Source organism: Rhododendron vialii, chromosome 7a (genome assembly GCF_030253575.1).
Source record: "Rhododendron vialii isolate Sample 1 chromosome 7a, ASM3025357v1".
Taxonomy (NCBI): domain Eukaryota; kingdom Viridiplantae; phylum Streptophyta; class Magnoliopsida; order Ericales; family Ericaceae; genus Rhododendron; species Rhododendron vialii.
In genome coordinates this window covers 31,897,613-31,918,418 of record NC_080563.1, presented here as the reverse complement: position 1 = coordinate 31,918,418, position 20,806 = coordinate 31,897,613, and the positions used below count along the sequence as shown (strand labels likewise).

Below are 20,806 nucleotides of genomic sequence, written 5' to 3'. Positions count from 1 at the left end.
AACAAATCGAGATCTATCAAATAAGATCAATATTGGATATAAACTCATTATCCATTTAAAGATATAATTAATTTTTTTTATCCAGTTAGAATAGAACTGAGATAAGTAAATTAGGACGGAGAGAGTATCTCTTAAATGATCCTAAGGCAAAACTATTAAAAAATGTGTGACAATTTTACATTAGTTGACAGTGCTCGTACAAATCCCAATATACAGAGCAAAAAAAAAAAAGAAAACTACAAGACCGAAACCATGTAGGGAGCGAAGTAATACTATTGAAACCTGAGAGGTATTTCCAACATTAAGCAAAACTTCCTTCCACCGCTACAATTAACAAGCAAACTCCAAAACCGAGAGAGAGAGGAGAGAGAGAGGGAAGAGAGAGAGAGAGAGAGAGAGAGAGAGAGAGAGAGAAACCGTCTCAGCGAAGGTCAAACCCAACTCCGCCAACGACAACAAAATCAACAACATCGACACCAAATTCTCGCCGTAGTTATCTCCGACTTTGAAATTCAGGCGCGGGCGGGCCCCATTTTTAAATGCTCCATCTGATCGTGAGTTCCCGGCAACTGTCGGCGGCGGAGGCGGAGGGAGGAGGCGGAGGAGTCATCATCATTGCCGGCGTGTCTCTGGTGACCGGTAAAGAAACTTTCCCGAGAGCTCTCTGATTATTATGAGGAAAACCCAAGCAAGCAATAATCATAAGAGCAAGCACAATCCTAATAATAATAATAACTCGAATGGATTTATCCCCAATTCTCTCCGCCTCCTTTCCTCTTGTATCAAGACCGTCTCTTCCAACGTCCGCTCCGCCGGAGCCTCCGTCGCCGCCTCCATCTCTGCCGACGCCGACGACCTTCGGAAAGACCAGGTATTACTTCGATTTTTATTGGGAGGGATTAGTCGGAATGCTCGTGAGCTAGTTCTGACATTGAGTTATAAAAAAGAAGAAGGTATTGTTGAATCGTAGTAAACCCGGTTCCATTTCCAATTATGGTAATATTTTCCAGTTGAATAATCATGTGAGTAATTAGTGGTCCTTGTTTTATAGTGTTTTATTTTGAGCTGTTTTATTCTGTCATTCTGTGCTTTCGGTTGTTTTAATTGGGCTCGCTAGTGGACGGTGGGATTGGTCCGGTATTACTCAATTCTAATTGGGCCATGCTAGGGGACGGGGTCGGAGCGCGCATAAGCTAGCCCGGACGAGTTAGTTGTAAAAAAAGAATTTATTGAATTGTAGTAAATCCACGGTTATGTTTTTAGCTGAATGATCATGTGAGAGTGTGTTCTTTCAGTTGTTTTAAATGGGCCTGTCCAGTGGACAGTGGGATTGGTCCCAGGATTAGTCGAGTTAGGCGTATGCGGAAATTATTGTCGTAGTGAATTTGTTTTCATGTCCAATTATGGTTATATTTTTCCTTGTTTTATAGTGTTTTATTGTGAGCAGTTTTATTCTGTGCTTTTAGTTTTCTAATTGGGCCTCGCTAGTGGATGGTGGGATTGATCTTAGTAGTAGTCGATGTGCGTGTAAGCTGGCCAAGACGCTTGAGTTATAAGGAAAAAAAAAAAATGAATCGTAGTAAATCCATTTTCACGTCCAATTATGGTTATCTTTTTGAGTTGAATAATCATGTGAGTTTGTGTGCTTAAAGTTGTTTTAATTGGGCCCTGCCAGTGGACGGTGGGATTGATCATAGTAGTAGTCGATGTGCGCGTAAGCTAGCCCGGACACCTGAATTATTGGATCATAGTGATTTCGCTTTCATGTCCAATTATGGTTATATTTTCCAGTTAATTAATCGTGTGAGTGGTCCTTGTCCTATTGTGTGCTTTATGTTTATGGTACTAGTTTGGGTTTTGATTTGGGAGTTAGCATTATGTTTCTGGAAAGTACTTATTTGGGATTTGTGTTTTCTTGCTGAGGAGTTTATTTTAGGGAAGTGTTTTGATTTGGTGGTTGGCAACATGGCATAGCTTGGGTTTTGAGTCCAGATTTTATATGGAAATGAGGAAGTTCGATTTAGCAAGCCAACTAGTTGGATTTGAAGTATTTAGCAAAGTTTCCTTTCTTCTTTTCTCCCCCTTTAGCTCGTTCTACTTTGTATACCTTATTTAGTAACCAAACAGGCCTGACTTTGATTGGTTAGGGTTTCATTTTTGTCCAATGTTTGCGGATGGGGTGGGCTTGTTTATTGATTCTGAGACTCTGATGGGAGGTCATATTTCAAACTTATTGCATTTGCAACAAGTGCTAATAATTATCGGCTCGTGGAACTTGTTTTTTACTAGAAGCTTTCTTAAACGAAACTGTAAGGATTTGTGGAGGGATTTGCTGAACTATAAGAAGGGGCAAGGGAAGCACATCTTGAGTTTATGAAATGAAAATGCCTTACGTTTTGTTTTTTTCATCTCTGTCTCCAAATCCTTGATCCAAAATCCTGGACATGTTAGATGTTTTATCATTAAGAGGGGTGTATAGGTTCCATTCATTGTTCGCTCGCTTTTGGTATTGTTGGCTTATGGCCTTCTGTTCTTCGCTTTCTTTTGTACATGGGTGGTATCTCCTTGATTCCTTTTCAATGAATTCATTGCTTATCAAAAAACTAAAATGAAAAATAGGAGTATCTTCTGTTTCTGCATTAACCACGCTACCATGTTCATCATCTTTTTGTGCGATATCTGACTATGGCACTTCTCCTATATGATATAGGTACCAAATGTACAGACGAGCATCACAAACTTACTTTCTATCCTACTGATTAAAAATTCTTAGAAACTTAATACATGCAGTGTATACAAAGATGCCAAAGGATAATGCAAGTAAAAAACTTTGATTGAATTTTTTGGAAAGTTGGAAGTCAATGTCCTTCCCCAACCGTAACCGGGCATTGTGAATTCACAAGTGCCGCTACACGGTAATTACTGGGATTAAATTTGTTTGTGCTAGTCTGGAGGATATGTACTCTAATCAGAACAAATCTGTCTCGTCATAATGTAACTTCAACTTAGGAGATGAAACCCTGAGCTGAGGATTGTCTCGTCGTATGACGGTAAGTCATAGGTTTCACTGTGAGACTCTCTTTTTTCCCCCCCTGGTAATTATGGTGAAGAATGAACATTTCAAAAATGAGGTTTTAGATGGATTTCATAAAATTAGATCATATGAAAGTAGACAGATTAACAAGTTAGTAACTATGTTTTGGTGACTAGCATATCATCTATTTCTTTTTCCATTGTGGAAAGTATCTGTGAGAAGGTCAACTTGATACGGAGCACCCATTGTGGAGACCAATTAAACCCCAAACATAGAGGAGCATATTAATTCATGTTTAAGCTCCAAAAGGCAAAAGGGGGCTAAGAGTAATTTAGGTGACATTGGAAGGATACCCGTATGTGGAGCTAACACCGGAAGTAGATGGGGTCAAAGCTTTGTTAAGTGCGCTTTTAACTAAGGAACAATAATAAAGATTGCACCAACCTCGACCTGATAGACATATGAGTCATCCATTAGCAAGTTTGAAGATAATTTAGGAGCCCAATAACTCTACCTGCTGAGTTAGACGAAAGGCTCATATGTTGTCACATAAAGAAATGCTTGATTATCCTAGGTATTTACATTAGTATAATGTATCTCTCTGTGTTTATGTGTGGTTCTGACACGAAAAGGTTTCAGTGTGTGATCGAAGAATCAAATATTGCTGTCAAAGGTAAGTTCTACATGGGTAGTAGAGCATGGATTGAAGCAATTTTATAGTCACCTCACCAGTTAAATAGGAATATGGTGTGTAAAACACTGGTTTGGGGTGAATATTAAGTTGGTGGTTCACTGGTTAGAAGGTGGCCAAAGGAGAAAGTAACACACATTGAATTAAAGAGGAGATTCTGCTGATGCTTTCGCTGGATTTTGAACTTGGAGGGTTTTTAGTACAGGAAATGCACCATGCTGTGCATTTTCAGCATCAAGAGAGTATGATTGGTTGCAGGAAGTTTCTCCAAGATATGAATGGGTAGAGTTTTGTCTTTAAGTGAGAAAGCAAATTCTCTCTTATCATTTTACTGTTTTCTTCCTACTACTCACAGTGGTTGCTTAACCAATTTCTGGCAACTTTGGTTCCTCCGTAAATAGAGTTATGATTCTTTGGTGATTACGAAATCCTCAGAAATCCCTTTTAAGGAGCAATAATCCAAAGCTGTTCAGCTGACATTACTGATTAGTTGAGAATTAATGAATAATATAAAAGGTTTTAAGACACCAAATGGTATATTTTCTCTGTGGTCTAATAGATAGACACAGATGAATTGATTTTTTCCTCCCGTCACATCTCTGGATAGGATTTTTTGTATGTATCTTCTGACTTTTCCCTTTTTCTTTGTGTGCTGCTTCATATGTTATTATTTCCAAAATTTTCTTTTCCCAAAACGTATGAGCATTCTGTGAATTCTGTTGGCTAACAGGTTTTATGGGCTTCCTTCGACAAAGTAGAACTTGGTCCTTCTGTAAAACGCGTTCTCTTGCTTGGATACTCCAATGGCTTTCAAGTCCTTGATGTTGAGGATGCTTCTAATTTCATCGAATTGGTTTCGAGGCGGGATGATCCAGTCACATTTTTACAAATGCAGCCCATCCCTGCAAAGTCCGAGGGCCGTGAAGGATTTCAAACATCGCATCCCTTGCTTTTGGTTGTGGCAAGTGATGAACCAAGAAGCTCAGGTCCCATGCAGAATGGGAGAGATGTTTTTGTCAGAGATGGCTGTGACCCTCAAATGGGGAACCTTCTCAACTCTCCAACAGCGGTTAGGTTTTACTCATTGAGATCTCACAACTATGTTCATGTTCTGAGATTCCGGTCTGCCGTGTATATGGTTAGATGCAGTCCACGGATAGTGGCTGTGGGTCTTGTAGCACAAGTAAGTATTTCGTGTTTGAGCATTTTATTTGAAAGGTGGCAATTTGATTTTCCTTGGGTGGCACTTGTAAATAATTCCTTTGGAAATGTTGTCAGCGGGAGAGGATATAGCATATGTTCATTACAGTACGATGATTTGTTACGTGATCACTTTCTAAGTACCCTTTAGGCCCTGTTTGGTTGACTGGACTAATAAAGGGTTATATAAGCTGATATATGTAATTCTATTGGATTAATAGTTACAGATTATTGATACTTTATCCCCTAGGTATTTGTATATCACATGGCAATTTGACCGTTGCATAAAAAATTCCAGCTAAATGTGGGATACATGGTCCTCTGGATTTATATAGTCCGATCGGAATAAGACAACCAGGTCTTTGGTGGCTAGATGAGTAAGATGGGGCCGCCGGCTGCGTGAACTGCTGATGGTCAAACAAAATGCTCACTCGAACTGTTTTGTCTTGAAATACAATTATGTAATTTGGAGAATTGAACTGACTCATAATGTTTGATGTTTGCCGGCAGATTTACTGCTTTGATGCGCTTACCCTTGAGAGTAAGTTCAATGTCCTTACTTATCCAGTTCCTCAGTTGGTGAGCCCAGGACTGGTTGGAGTTAATATTGGCTATGGACCAATGGCCGTGGGCCCCAGATGGTTGGCTTATGCATCTAACAACCCATTGTCATCAAGCACAGGACGTCTGAGTCCCCAAAGTCTTAGCCCTTCTCCTGGTGTCAGTCCTTCTACCTCACCTGGAAATGGAAGTCTGGTCGCTAGATATGCAATGGAATCAAGCAAGCAGTTAGCGGCCGGATTGGTTAACTTGGGTGACAAGGGATACAAGACTTTCACTAAATATTATCATGAGCTTATGCCTGATGGTTCTAGCCCTCCTGCTTCATCGAATTCTGGCTGGAAAGTTGGCAGAGCTCCCACAACATCAACTGAAAATGACACTGCTGGAACGGTTAGTTTACCAACAATTACTTATAGCAACATCCTGCATGGAATATTGATGCTGCAGCACAAAATGTTTACGAAGGATGAGAAAACTCATATTCTATGATAAGCGATTTAATGCTGGTTTGTGTTTTTTTGTATAGAAAAAACTCAATGTCCCACCGTATCCATGCTTAGTCATGAGGTTTTCTGTTTTTTTTTTTTTTAAATCGGCTCAAGGTTTTCTGTCTAGCTCATGCTTTTCCTCGCACAAAATATATATGGAAATGCAAGAGGTGTGAGAGAGAAAGAGAGGGTGGATTTTGTTTTTCAATGTATTCCAGTGTAGATGAGTTCTCTCTCCAAGAGTTCTTTTTCTTTTTCTTGTTGATGAAAAAAGGCACATTTTCACATGTTTCTACATTGTTTCCCACCCTGCTAGCCTCTCTCTTTGTGGGTGGTATCTAGGTAAATATCACTCCAGCTATAAACATTTACAATACGGGAGCGGTTTGATGCAGTTAATAATCTTGCTGAGAATCAGAATATATTTTGTGTGCTTAAGGTTGATTGTTATTTTTTGTTGCAGGTTGTTATTAGAGATTTTGTGTCTAAAGCTGTTGTCTCACAATTTAGGGCTCATACTAGTCCTATATCAGCTCTGTCTTTTGACCCAAGTGGGACTCTTCTAGTTACTGCCTCTGTACACGGGAACAATATAAATATCTTCCGCATCATGCTGTCTCAAAATGGATCAGGAGCTCGAACCTCTGATTGGAGTTCTTCTCATGCGCACCTTTACAAGCTCCATCGCGGCCTGACTTCAGCTGTACATTCTTTTTCTGCTATTGCTTATAGATATGTTTCTGGATATTCATGACTTATTAGTTGACCTAATTTTTCTGCTATGTCTGTTTTCTTGTTACAGGTGATTCAAGATATATCTTTTAGTCAATACAGCCAGTGGGTAGCTATAGTTTCATCTAGGGGGACTTGCCATATTTTTGTACTCTCTCCTTTTGGTGGTGAAACTGGTCTTCAAATACAGAATTCTCACAGTGATGGACCTCGTCTCATACCTGTCCTATCTCATCCGTGGTGGTCTACTTCATCTCTTGTGATGAGTCGGCAGTCTTTTTCTTCCCCTCCACCTCCTATCACTCTATCCGTGGTTAGTAGAATCAGACTTGGTAATTCTGGGTGGCTAAATACCGTCAGCAATGCTGCATCTTCTGCAGCAGGAAAGGTCTCTGTGCAACCGGGCGGTGTTGCTGCCATCTTTCACAGCTCTGTGCATCCTCACAAGCAACTTGCTCTCTCAAAAGTCAACGCCTTGGAGCACTTACTGGTTTATTCTCCATCCGGTAATGTAATTCAATATGAACTCCTGCCTTCAGTGGGGGGAGAACAAAGTGAATCTGCTTCAGGAGCTGGGACGGACTCATTGGTGCAAATGCAAGAGGAAGAGCTACATGTGAAATTTGAGCCCGTTCAATGGTGGGACGTCTGCAGAAGAGTAGATTGGCTTGAAAGGGAGGAATGCATTTATGGGAATAATCCTGGTGATCGAGAATCTGCAATGCTCATGGATGCTTCTGATTATGAAGATAATGATACTGGGGAAAAGGATTTGGGAAAGCAACATGAACATTCTCATGTGTATCTATCCAATGCAGAAGTGCAGATACGGTCTGGGAGGATACCAATTTGGCAAAAGTCTAAGGTACTTTTCTGTTTTGTTAACTTTTTTGAAAATGAGCTTTTTTCTAGAGTGTGCTTGTAATCTTTTATTGTCTGTTCTAGATATGCTTCTTCAGGATGAGTCTTCTTGGGGATGAGGAAAATAATCTCGCTGAAGATCAAATTGATGGAGAGATTGAGATTGAAAAGATAGCTGTTCACGAGGTTGAGATAAAGCGGAAGGATTTGCTGCCTGTTTTTGATCGTTTCCACAGGGTTCATTCAGACTGGAGTGATGACAGGTAATTTTATTTGTTTGCCTATCCTGATTACTTTTCAGTGGTATTTCTGAGATGGTTTGCCAGTCACTGTTGAATTAAGGATACCTGGATATTTTCTCTCCTGCTGTTAGATTGTTTTTTTTTTTGATATGTACAGATTATATCACCAAACATGCAATACTCAACTAAAATCTTTAGGTGGAGAGCTTCTCCAAGGTCTAGGTCACTGGTCACCTTTGGATATCCTAGTCTAGGATCTAAATGTGGCAAATGCCCAAGCACATCATGGCTGCCAGGGCATGGATGGTGTTTATGTAAGTTGATTATGAGGTGCATGCTGAAAGGTAATAGGATTAACTGTTTGTTAGTTGTCTCTGGGGTCTCCTCTGCGTAGGTTGCATTTCCCCATTAATAAGACTTAAGTTGGATTCTTCTCAATTAACAACAATAATAATAATACCTATGTACTCCCCAATCGATGGGGGGTATGGGTGGAGGACAACTGGAGATAGACCTAACCTTTGGCAATATATGCACAAAGTGGTTGCTTTTATAAAGTTTTACCATTAAAGTAGCGGTCCTTCTATACCTCCAAAAATCGAGGAACTCAAAGGATGTTATGCCATGGAACCTTCAATGTCAAAAGGCATCAGAAAAGCAGGCCTCGATACCCAATTCAATTTTTGTGCTCATTACGTAATGCACAACTCAAATTAACTATAATAACTTTGTAAAATCACTTGACTACATCAGGTTCTTGATCTGCTTGGGTTTTCTTCGCGCTACTATCCTTATTTTGTTGCAAAACGAGTTTGCTGTTTCTTATAGGAACATATTTTAGCTGGAGATGGATGAATTGTAGTAATTAGAAAGTAGTGAGAAAATGTGGAATGTGACGGTGGGCTACACTAGTAGAATATTGCAAGATATCCTTAGCGACTTGAAAGTGAGAGATCCAATGTTCTAAAAATCGCTAGGCGCTAGTACGGCGAAAGGGATGCGCTTAGCGTCTAGGCTGACTACTCAAGGCGCCTTCAGATTAGTTGTTTTTTCCAGTCTTTAAATATAATGTCTTCCCACATCCCCCAAAGTTTGAGTAAGAAAGGACATAAGACTAGGAAGAAATGAATCAAGATTAAAGTAGCAACAAAAATATAAATTTTTAGGGTTTGAATCAGAGAATCCTTGGTATATTATGTATATATATAATCTGTTTATTTAAAAAAACATTTAACCCCTCGTACTTTTTAGCATTACACATTTTACTAATTTTTTTAGAAATTACGGAATACACCCTCCGATTAGACACCACCTAGCTGACTAATCCTTGCCTAATTTTCAAAAATGTGTAAGATGCTTAATCAACTCGAAGACCCTAAAATCTAGGTATTGGGTGGCTACCTAGGCTGACTTTAAAATACTAGAGGGATCCCATCTTTAAAGAGACCTGCTAGTGGACGGATGAGGTCCAAGCCATAGTAAAAGCTTAAAAAGAGAACTTTAAAAAGTGGTGGACGGATAGAACTTAAGACAATTTTCAGAGCTATAAACAAGCCTTCAAGGAGGCTAAGAAAGCCATGGGGTAAGCTAAGATGATATCATCTACTAATTTCTATGCTAGACTAGACAGCAAGGATGGAGAGACGAATATTTATAAGCTTGCCAATCGGGAGAGAAGAGAACTTTGTCGAGTTACGTGCATAAAAAAATGACGATTGCAGGGTATTAGTGATGGTGATGAGATTAAAGGAAGATGGGAGAACTACTTTTAGAAACTATTAAAGTAGTGGGAGTGGTAGCCAAGAATATATGTATCATCGCTGAGTACAAAAGTCTGAAGTGGCGAATGCGCTGAGAAGGATGAAGCCGTGCAATACAAAGTTTCAGGACCATGAGGTTTTCCCATTGAGGCATGGAAGAGCCTTGGTGACATTGGAGTGTCGTAGTTGACAAAGCTGTCCACAAGATTATTTTAACTACACTAGAAAGATGGCTGATGAATGGAGAAAGAGCATCGCCCTTAAACTATTCAAATTTTGTTTACTTCGTTCTTTAACTATCAATTGCACACACTTGCCCCTTAAACTAACAAACTGTTACTTACTAAGGCCAATTCCCACATTCCATCCATGTATTGGATGGAAAAGTTATACCTAACTGGGTTATTTGAAGGATATTAATGTTTTTTTTACTAATATATGTATATGTATGTATCTCTTTCTCCCTCTCCCTCACAGTCCCCACTCCCCCCATCGAATCTGCCATGTCTCTCTCTCTCACTCCCTCTGTTCATTTATGTATCTCTCTCTCTCTCTCTCTCTGACAATGAGCAGTCCTGTAGCTCATTCTTCACATTTGGCGCCAGTCTTGCAAGCAAGGATCAGTAAATTCACTTCAAACCCATAATCCAATATTCCAATTTTTCCAAGAAAGTGCCATACGTATAAATAATCCCAATGGAAGAAATTAATCAACAGAACTCCATGCACCGTATTGTAAAATGAAGTGAAATTAATGTGGTTTTGTGATTTTAAGTTCACTTTCACTCCTCATACAAGTTTGACTAGTGGCACTTTTAGCAAACAGGAGACAAGGTTTTGTCATCATTCCACATGCATAAAGCTATTGATCTGACACATTGCAACCACTTTTACTGCTTTAGCAATTAATAAATTTGCCAAAAATTATTATTGGCTTAACGATTGAATCTGTGAACAATTCGTGACTTGTAGAAATTGAATTTACAAATTTCGAGCGATTTGTTATCCAGTCCATCAGACTGTGATCTGAGTGCTTGTATGCTACCCTCCAAGAGCAAATTGTGTGACTAAGGGTAGCACCAATGAAAGATAAGATGAGAGAAAATAGATTAAGGTGGTTTGGACATATCTATTGCAGATCAACCGATGCGATAGTTAGAAGGAGTGTTATGGTTTTCGTTTGAGGGTAACACTAAGGTAGAGGGATAGGCCAAAATTGACACTAGAGGCGGTAATTCGGAAGAATCTAATTTTTTTTTAAATATCTTGGAAGATGATGCCTTCAACTGGTGGGGAAAAACCAATGGGCTCCTGTCCCAGTTGGTAACTCTTGTCCTCCCCATGTGGGAGGCTAGGGTTCGAGCCCCATGGTGGGCGTTTGGGATTTAGGGCTATGGATATCCTCTTAAATCCACTGGGGACTAACCTACTACCACCCCGCTAAGCCTTGCAGATGTTTTACAATATTGGCAAAAAAACAACCTGGTGGGGAAAAAAAAGGATTCATATAGTTTATTCCAATTGATTGGGACTTGAGGCTTTATTTGGTTTGGTTTTGTTTGCTATATTTCTTAAGTAGGTTTTCTTGGATGCCTGTACATCTGCCATTGTGCATCCCACACCCCCCAATTGTGCATTATTTATCTTCCATCGAACAATTATTTAATAGTTGGAGCTGCTTTTATAAGCTGTTTGCTCGTGATGAAGTTTCAACATGGGAGTACTTTGTTTCCCCTCCTGTGAGACAGAATGGTTCATTTTCTAAAAGGCTGTGATGTGAACTCTAACTTTACGACACAGATATTTTCCTGAATTAAAGTTGCTTCAATTTCAGAAATGGGTTTAAAAACTTTTTAGTCTGCTGGCCTGTATTGATTCAAAAGTACTAAATGAAAGCTTGAACAGTGTGTTGGTAGCCACTTGCCGTTTTCAATCACTGTCAGGGTTGTGGCATGCCTCGTCATTTAGTTTTCGCATGGGCTCACTTTTGGGCCAGCGGCTGGGAGCATTCTTACCTTATTTAGGTGGGGTTGGGGGAAGATTTTTGCATGTGGAACCCTTCCCGATATCATTACCACTAAGGTCACCATGGAGACAACCTAGCTCACTAATGAATGTAACACTAACACTTGCTAGATCGCACTTGGCCCCTTTTAGATTAGTTGAAACTCTTTTCAGGAGATGTAATACAGATATCTGTGATGAAAGCCTCACATTGCCTGGACATGAAGGTAATCTGAAGGATATAACCATGGGGGCACTCAGCACCCTCACTTTGTAGCTGGGGTTGAGGTCTAACCCAGACCCTACCGTGTGATACTACTGTGCTTTTGTTCACATAGTACATCAATGTACCTAAAGGATACATGTACTGTGTGTTTGGATCCACGTGTTAGTTGCTGCCATAGGTGACCTCAACTTATCTTACGGATACATCAACATTTAAAATTGCATAACAGATTGTCAACATACCTTGTAAATTTGTCAAGCTTTGGTGCACTTAAAGACTTTAACTATTAATCTGTTCTACTAGTTGGTTCAGTATATCCTTACACATGATGATAATCAATGAGGTCATTCTAGTGGAGTTTTTCGTGGATATCTAATTATGAATTTAACAAGGCTTTAAAGTCAACATTCACAGAAAACCACACTTTTGTGAATATTTAACATCTTTTAGCAAGGGGCGCCGGTGTGTGTGGTGATAAGTGAGCAAGGGTTCTCGCGCGTGCCTAGACGAGTGCGGGTAAAGAAGCTAGCCCAGGACTATAGGATTCGTTTAGCAACTTGGAATATAGGGACATTAACGGGTAAGACTAGGGAGCTAGTTGACACCATACTTAGGAGGAGGATTAGTATAGCTTGCCTTCAGGAGACTAAGTGGGTAGGGGAGAAAGCTAGGGAGATAGAGGACACAAGTTATAAGCTTTACTATTCGGGTAAGGATAGACATAGAAATGGGTAAGGTATCGTAGTAGATAAACACCTGAAAGATTTGGTAGTTATAGTAACGAGAAAAGGAGATCGGATTATTTCAGTTAAGCTTGTGATCGGAGAGAGTATAGTTAATATTATTAGTGCTTACGCACCCTAAGTAGTCTTGGATGATCTTATTAAAGAGCAATTCTGGGAGCAAATGGATGACGTGGTTCAAGAGATACCTTTTGGGGAGAAGCTATTTATAGGAGGAGGTGATTTCAATGGCCATGTGGGAGTGCATAAGCAAGGGTATGAGAAGGTGCATGGTGGCTTTGGATTTGGGGACCTTAATGAAAGTGGTAGGAGGATTTTAGATTTCGCTGTAGCTTTTGACCTTATAGTTGGAAATACTCTCTATAGGAAGCGAGAGAAGCATTTAATTACCTTTAAGAGTGGAGTCAATAGAAGCCAAATTGACTATTTTCTTGCTAGAGGTGCAGGCCGCTTGACATGTAAGGATTGTAAGGTTATTTCCGGAGAGTGTCTAGTGGCACAACATAGACTTTTGGTGTTAGATATTTGTCTCAAGGGGAATAATAGAAGGAGAAAGGAAACTAGATGCCCATAGACTAAATGGTGGGGTCTAAGAGGGGAGAAACTAGAGGTATTCAAGGAAAGAATGTCTCAAGAAGTAGGTGGGGAGTAGAAGGCGATAGTGACAATATGTGGAATGCGATAGCTAACGGTATTAGAAGAATATCGAAAGAAGTTCTTGGCGAGTCGAAGGAAAAAGGTCCAATTTCTAAGGAGACATGGTGGTAGAATGACGAGATTCAAACCATGGTAAAAACAAATGAGCGAGTGCCTTAAAAAGTGGCAAAAGGACCAGAATGTGAAAAATTTTCCGCTAGACTCGATAGTAAGGATGGAGAAAAGATTATTTAAAAACTTGCTAAGCTTCGAGAAAGGAAAGCTAGAGACGTTTCTCAAGTTAAGTGTATAAAAGGTATTGATTCGGTGGTGTTGGTGAAAGACGAGGCGATCAAGGATAGATGGAAGTCATATTTCGATAAGTTGTTAAACGAGAAACATGAAGGAGGCTTTGGTGGGGAGGAAGTGTATGTACCTGGCGAGAACATAGAATACAAAAGTTCGAAGTGGTTAAAGCTTTGAAAATGATGAAACCAGGTAAGGCCCTAGGACCAGATGGTATCCCTATTGAAGTGTGGAAAAGTCTAGGTGACTTGGGGGTGACTTGGTTGACAAAGTTTTTCAACAAGATTATTATGACTAGGAAGATGCCCGATGAATGGAGAAAGAGCACTTTAGTACCTATCTATAAGAATTAAGGGGATATTCAAAACTGCAACAACTATAGAGGTATTAAATTGATGAGTCATACGATGAAGTTGTGAGAAAGAGTTATTGAGCATCGCTTGAGGATGATGACTACAGTGTCAGAGGAACAATTTGGGTTCATGCCAGGAAGATCAACCATGGAAGCTATCTACCTATTAAGGAGATTGGTAGAAAAACACAGAGCAAAGAAGAAGGATCTCCATATGGTTTTCATAGACTTAGAAAGGTTTATGATAGGGTGCCTACGGACATTATATGATGGGTTCTGGAGAGAAAAGGAGTGACCAAAGGGTATATCGAGGTGATTAGAGACATTTATGAAGGTGCCGTCACTTCCATTAAATCACCAGTAGGGGAAACAAGTGAATTTTCAATCACCGTAGGATTGCATCAAGGGTCAGCCCTGAGCCCATACCTCTTTGCCTTAGTTATGGATGAATTGACTAGACAATTTCAAAAGGATATTCCATGGTGTACGATGTTTGCAGATGACATTGTCCTCGTAGATGAAACCGTTAAAGGTGTTAATACGAAACTGGAAATTTGGAGGGAAACATTAGAGTCAAAGGGTTTTCAGATAAGTAGGAGTAAAACTGAGTATATGGTGTGCAAGTTTAGTGGTACCAGTAGCGCGCATGAAGAAAGAGTGATGATCCAAGACCAAGAGATACCAAAGAGTGATCATTTTAGGTATTTAGGCTCAATTATTTGTAGAGATGGAGAGATTGCTGATGATGTGACCCATAGGATCCAAGTGGGGTGGCTCAAGTGGAGAAGCGCAACTGGTGTACTATGTGACAAGAGGGTACCCACAAAATTGAAGGAAAAATTCTATGGAACTGCCATAAGACCAACGACGCTTTTATGGGACAGAATGTTGGCCTATTAAGAAACAACATGTGAGCAAGATGAGTGTAGCGGAAATGAGAATGTTGAGGTGGATGTGTGGTAAGACTAGACGAGACAAGATTAGAAATGAAACAGTTCGTGAGATGGTAGGTGTAGCACCTATAGAGGAGAAGTTGAGGGAAAATAGGCTAAGGTGGTTTGGGCATATCTACCGTAGACCAGAAGATGCAGTAGTAAAGAGAGCAGATAGGATAGCTCTAGGTAGCAATGTTACAGAAAGAGGTAGACCTAAATTGACATTAGATGCTGTAGTGCGCAAAGATATGAGTATAATAGGTCTGTGTGAATAAGTGGCCCTTGACAGATCTCAATGGAGGAAACAGATTCATGTAGCCGACCCCAAGTAATTGGGACGTAAGGCTTGGTTTGGTTTAGCAACTTGTACATATATCATCAAGATTGGTAAACTGTAAATCAAAGAGCTATATATTGATAAATGTTGACTAGATTAGAAATTTTGACAGTTTCTCAAATAACTAGGGTTACACTGTGCACTGTTTCATATGTTGTTTTTATAATATTAACATTTGTTCACAAATTGCTCAATCGATGCACATATACTATGGCTACTAGCACTCTATAAAGTTGACAAATAATGTAGGAGAATGAATAGTTTGTCAAATTACCAAAGATTTTATGCTAGTTAAGGCGGACTTGCACTATGGTTTCCATGTCCGGGGTCTAATGAATGATACATAATGGGATGTGGTTGAGATCCTGAGTTTATTAGAAGTTCACTGATATAGATCTTTTCAATCCCATTTTGTTTTTGGCATTTAAGTATTATTCTGTGTGGCTGATGATTAAAAATAGCCAGTAGGGTAGAAAATTTTCCATTATTGGCGGTTACTTTTATTATTATTACAAACGCACTTGGAAACAACATTCAAAGAACTTATAATTGAAAAAAAAAAAAACGGCAATAAGAAATACAATAGCAATTTCACAATGCCGTCAATTATACTTTTAAATGTGGCAGTAGATAGGAATTAGGTGATGCCTTATTGCATGGATGATATAGGATGTGATCGTCTCAAATATTCTAATACCAAATAGAGAAAATGCTTATCTTTTTTGCTTTAAATGGTTAGATGCCTAGAAAAAAATTGTTTGAAATTAGTGATGAAAGCATCTATCCTTGGTTCAAGTTTTCAGTAAGAATGTAGCGACACAAAAGTGAAAGGGTGAAATCAAGATTGGAATTCAAAACCCCACCCTCAACCTAGGAAATAGTAGTGGAGATTTTTGGGCTAATATTTCCCACTAATTGTTAGATGCCTTAAAGAAAACTCATGTGTGTTTTATTTTAGTGATAAACCATCTATCCTTGGTTCAAATTCCAGTAAGTGAAGGTATAGAAAACAGAAACAAAGGGAAAATCTGGGTTGGAATGCAAAGCCCAGCCTCAACGAAGGAAATAATAGTGGAGAAAAATCATGTGGTTATTTAAAAAAAAAAAAAAACATGTGGTTATAATTCTTCTGCAATTGTTCCCTCTACCACCTCTGCTGGAAGATTGAGATGGAGTCTTCGTATACTTGATTTTGGCGCATGCATCTAGTTGAATAAAACAAGGGGGAACAACTTAAAAGGAAACAGAAACTGCATTGGTGACACTCCAGTTAACAATTTAGGAAACTTTTCAGATTGGTGTGAACTAATCGTGTTTCAATATAGTCATCGTACTCAAAAGCTCATGAAGGGATTTGAAAATGGAAATGAACAAAATGAACATATACCAGAGAAGTGCATATATGTATTTAACAATCTAGGTCAATGTAAGCTGATGCATTCTGTGTATTGGTACTTTGTGCTAAAACCTGTGCATTTATTCGGTTCACTGCCTTGTCTATGATTTGTATTTATCTACCTTCCGCGGTTTCCACATCTCGTTTTGATCAAGACCTTCGATGTTTTCTGCAGGACCATGGTTGCGGGGAAATGTTCTACTTCATCTTCTACTTCTCATGGTAGTAAAGAAAAGTTATCAGAAGAAGCTATAATTACCCATACCAAGCTGGTGTCACCTGGCTCACTTGAAAACCCAGATGATGGTAAGATATGTTATTCAGTATGAAGTGCAAGTTGCACTTACTGATTGCTCACTCTCTCCCAGATTCTTGGTCCTTCTTCGGTTGTTTCCTTCTAAATTCTAATCAGATCAACAAATACTGTATCTGTGTGGCCAAAAATTTGAAATTTTTCCACCAATCAGAACTTCTCTATAAGTTCTTGTAGACACAGTTTTCGACATCATCTGAAACAGAAATAATAAACAATATGGACGATTTTTAAGATGCCCAGAATAGTTGAAAAGGACCAAAAATGTGGGATGGAGGTAGCACATAAGCACGTTAAGTAACATATTAACTTATTGTACCAATAGCATTTCGATCAGGTTCATCAAGAACACCCGCAGCTGTTCGTGATTTACATCAAATGGATAGTTTTAGGCCTTATCCTCGCATTGTCCAAAGTGAAAATGACAATGATGGGGTCAATGGAAAGAATAATGCTTTCTTATGGTCTCATGCAACGAATCCAGGGTCCTTCAACCAAGCGGATGCACGAACTTTGCGTGGGCCATCTGCAACTGGAGTTTCTTTTATTCGAGAAAGTTATGTTGTAAATACTCCATCTTCTCCAAAATCTAGTGCACTTTCTACTGGAGGATCTGCACCTAGAGAGGTTCAGTCTTCAAGTAGTGTATTGACCAGTGAAATTTCAAACACAAGTTCTGACCGTTCTGATTTGAGTATGAATATAATTGGTGAGCCAGTGCATGAAGATATGCATGATCCCATAGATTTTGGACAATACTTTGAGGAGGGATACTGTAAAGCGTCAAGTCATGATGAAAGCCCTGAATTAACAGAAGCTATTACAGATGTTGAAAGCAGCAATAATAGCCCATGCGACAAGGAGAAATCCGAGGAAGATGGGGATAATGATGACATGCTTGGAGGTGTATTTGCCTTCTCTGAAGAAGGTAGGAAAGTCTGAAAGTATGCTTAGTTCTGTTTTCTCTAGTTTGATTCTTTTATGATGGTTTTTATTGTTTTGGTTGCTGGTGATTGTAAAATTGTTTGGACTGATATAGTTGCGTATATAGCATTCTCATGACTTTAACACAAAGCTTGAAATTCCTTTTGCATGTTTTCACGTCTGGGTTTTTATATAACCCATAAAAAACATCTTCAGATTTGGTAGAGGGGTTTTCAAGCTCCAGTTAGGGTTGGCCATCGTGGTGTTTTGTCATGTTCAAATCCTGTCATTTCATATTCGTGTCTAAATGTGTTAGGTATGTTCACACTGCCCGACCTGTGGAGTTGACACGATTACATACCACTCCGTCTAAAGCCGTACTTATGCAACATGCATACACAATAACAACGCTTTAACCTATTTATCGATTTACCTGTTTGATCTAATAACACATTCTCAGTACTGTCCATGTCATAAAAGTACGAAATCAGCAAAAAACAATAGAAACCATCAGTAGTCTGATAAGTTTTGCAACAAAGCCATCTACTGAAATAACAGCTAGTCTGACAAAACATTGAATTGTAATTATATGTTCTTTAAACTGCTCTATTTTCTCCTTTGACTTGCATGTTAAAAGAGACAGTGGTTTAGACTGTTTGTTTCCGTACTGCTCAGTTAAGACATTCATAGAAACTCCCTGTGCCTGCTGTCAATTATATGGTGCAGATTGCTTTCCAATTGTCTATATGATCATTTGTGTATTTTTCTCTGTAGGTTGACATGCCCCTGCTTCCCATGTGCTAGATAAATGCCACATATTGTGCATTTTTCACTCAAAGTATTGTGCACTGTGATCTTCTTGTCCGCCGGTGATGGCTATTGCTGTATGGAATCCAATGTCTACTGACTAATTGCTGGAAGATTTAAGCACTTTATTCTTTGGCTGATGATCCCAAGTGTCTCTGGAGCAGAAATGCCTGGGTTCATTCCTTCTAATTTATCATGTAAATGCTGTATATTTTGAAGTTTATGGTGCAAGAGATCTGTATGGACAGTGTTATTTCAATGCTGTGTGACAATATTGTTCTTCAAAGAAAAAAAAGTAAAAATAAAGAGGAAAATGGAGAATAGCTCATTCTACTGTACAGTGCATGCCTTTTATATCAATGCCGTTTTGCTGCAGAAGGGGCATGAAAATTTGAATGCTGATTTGGTGGGATTTGCGAAGGGAAAGAAAGTACAGGAGAACGGGTATTTATTTTTTCTAAGGCCTTTTTTTTTTAGAGCATCCCCACCAGGCTCTTTTTGAGCTTTTTTTTTTTTTGGGGGGGGGGGGGGGGGGGGGGTGTGTGCTGTGGAGGGAGCATAGACGCACTGAGTACACGTGTCCCCATTGGAATATTTTGTTGAACAATTATTCTGTAATTACAAACACACGCACAAAGACACTAACATCTTTTTGTGGGTCCCAATGTGAATGTGAGTGTTTGAGTAATTGTTTATGGCTGTAGAATAGTAATTGTTTTTTGAAATATGTTAACTAATTTGCACGTGTAACTTAACGCAATTTAAACAGTTTTTTTCTTGAAAGCATAACATTTTTAGTACCACAAGAGAAGCATTATATTTTAGATGTAAGTAAAATAAGAGCGCTTGTTTGCCTAGTATTTGTTCATTGATTTAGTTTAGAATGAGCTAGACATGTTACTTTTCGCTGCTTCTCATCTAGAAACCAAAAAAAAAAAACTTCTTCAAAAGCTATTTGTGAAAAACAATTCAGTTGAGTTTATTTTTTCAAGAAGTAAATAGACTAGACAAGCCAGACATATTGGTTTTGCTCTTGTTAGGAGTGCAATTTGTTCCGTTATCTTGTCCCTGTGTATTGAATTTTTTCTTCTTTAAATTGTGCTTAATAAATGCCCTACTAATAATGTCAATTTATGGCTATGCTGTTCTTTGTTTCACTAACTTCTCCCCCATAAGATTGATTTTTGGCTGTCCACGCGTGGGAGATCAAACAATGAAACAAATAAAAGGTACATTGGAGATGCTCTTAATGCACTATTTGTTCACCCTTCTTCAGGTGAGAATAATACTCCCTCTATCCTGTAATTTTAGTCTATCTTTTTATTTTTAGACGTCTTAAAATATCTCCACTTTGAAATTATTATTTTTTGTACGGTAGAAAAAGATTTTATTAATCTTTGAAAACAAATTATAAAGATTAAAAAGACCCTAGCACAAGGCGTCCACTCTGAAAACTCGACGCCATAATCTTTGTAGCTTTCATAAATATCATTCATAACTAGATTCCATACCTCTTCAAAAAGGGTCTTCATTGCTCAAATTTGATTTCAAATATCTTCTTAAATACCGTCGAGCAAATAACTTCGAACTCAGGCCAGCTTTGGTTTTCCACCCTCCCCTAACGCCGAAATGGAAAGTTTTAAATAGAATTCGAAAGTGCATTTTTTTTCTTATAACTCTGGCATTCGGATCAACTTACGTGCATTTCAACTAATTGCAATCTGATTGACAGACCAGTGGAAGCGTTTTCCTTTAATCGTACATTGCCACTGGAAATAACTATAATCGTACCGTGTCAACAATGACATTGATTGATCAATCAACAAAAAAGTTGTACCATGGCATGCTTGAGCAAATAGATTTTTGGCCTTTTGCACACCCTTGTTATGTACATTTCTGGGGGCATTTAGAAGCATTGAACCCAAGTCATCACCTTACTGTATCTATGCATATCCAGTCTGAGCTTTGGATACCTACACATACTGCATTCTGTTCAGCCAAATCTCTAATTTGATGTTTGTCCCCACACCAAAACAACCTATACTTTTGTACTCATCTGTTCATTAATTGCAATAATTCTGTCTCTTTGCAAACCCCCCCACCCCCCACCCCTAGATGCTCTTCCATCATTGGAATCATTCAGTTGTCCGGAAGCATTAGTCTATATTATTCTGATTGCTCCTGCAAGGGGACCGCTGAGAAGCCATCTCTTTTTTGAAACATATGAGACTTGAACGGAAAAAAAACCGTCGTGC

The 20,806-nt window shown here is 39.0% G+C and overlaps 1 protein-coding gene across 2 annotated transcripts; it reads left to right on the top strand.

Annotated features, from left to right (window-relative positions):
* The first annotated feature begins 345 nt into the window (after nucleotides 1-345).
* Nucleotides 346-18,889, top strand: LOC131332261 (autophagy-related protein 18h). Of its 2 annotated transcripts, none has more exons than XM_058366388.1 (9): nucleotides 346-871; nucleotides 4,456-4,908; nucleotides 5,436-5,879; nucleotides 6,441-6,680; nucleotides 6,780-7,574; nucleotides 7,655-7,833; nucleotides 16,683-16,813; nucleotides 17,158-17,748; nucleotides 18,519-18,889. In XM_058366388.1, the coding sequence occupies exons 1-9, from the start codon at nucleotides 674-676 to the stop codon at nucleotides 18,521-18,523; spliced, it is 3,036 nt and encodes a 1,011-aa protein (XP_058222371.1). In that variant the 5' UTR covers nucleotides 346-673; the 3' UTR covers nucleotides 18,524-18,889. The 2 variants fall into 2 exon arrangements, with proteins under 2 accessions (XP_058222371.1, XP_058222370.1); XM_058366387.1 differs by having other exon boundaries at nucleotides 17,146-17,748.
* Nucleotides 18,890-20,806: the final 1,917 nt, after the last annotated feature.

What these genes read in the sequence shown, in the direction of transcription:
- LOC131332261 (XM_058366387.1), top strand. Translation starts at nt 674, where the DNA reads ATGAGGAAAACCCAAGCAAGCAATAATCATAAGAGCAAGCACAATCCT. An exon ending in CTGTGGGTCTTGTAGCACAA is followed by an intron (nt 4,909 to 5,435) that starts GTAAGTATTTCG and finishes GTTTGCCGGCAG; the next exon opens with ATTTACTGCTTTGATGCGCT. An exon ending in CAATTTGGCAAAAGTCTAAG is followed by an intron (nt 7,575 to 7,654) that starts GTACTTTTCTGT and finishes TGTCTGTTCTAG; the next exon opens with ATATGCTTCTTCAGGATGAG.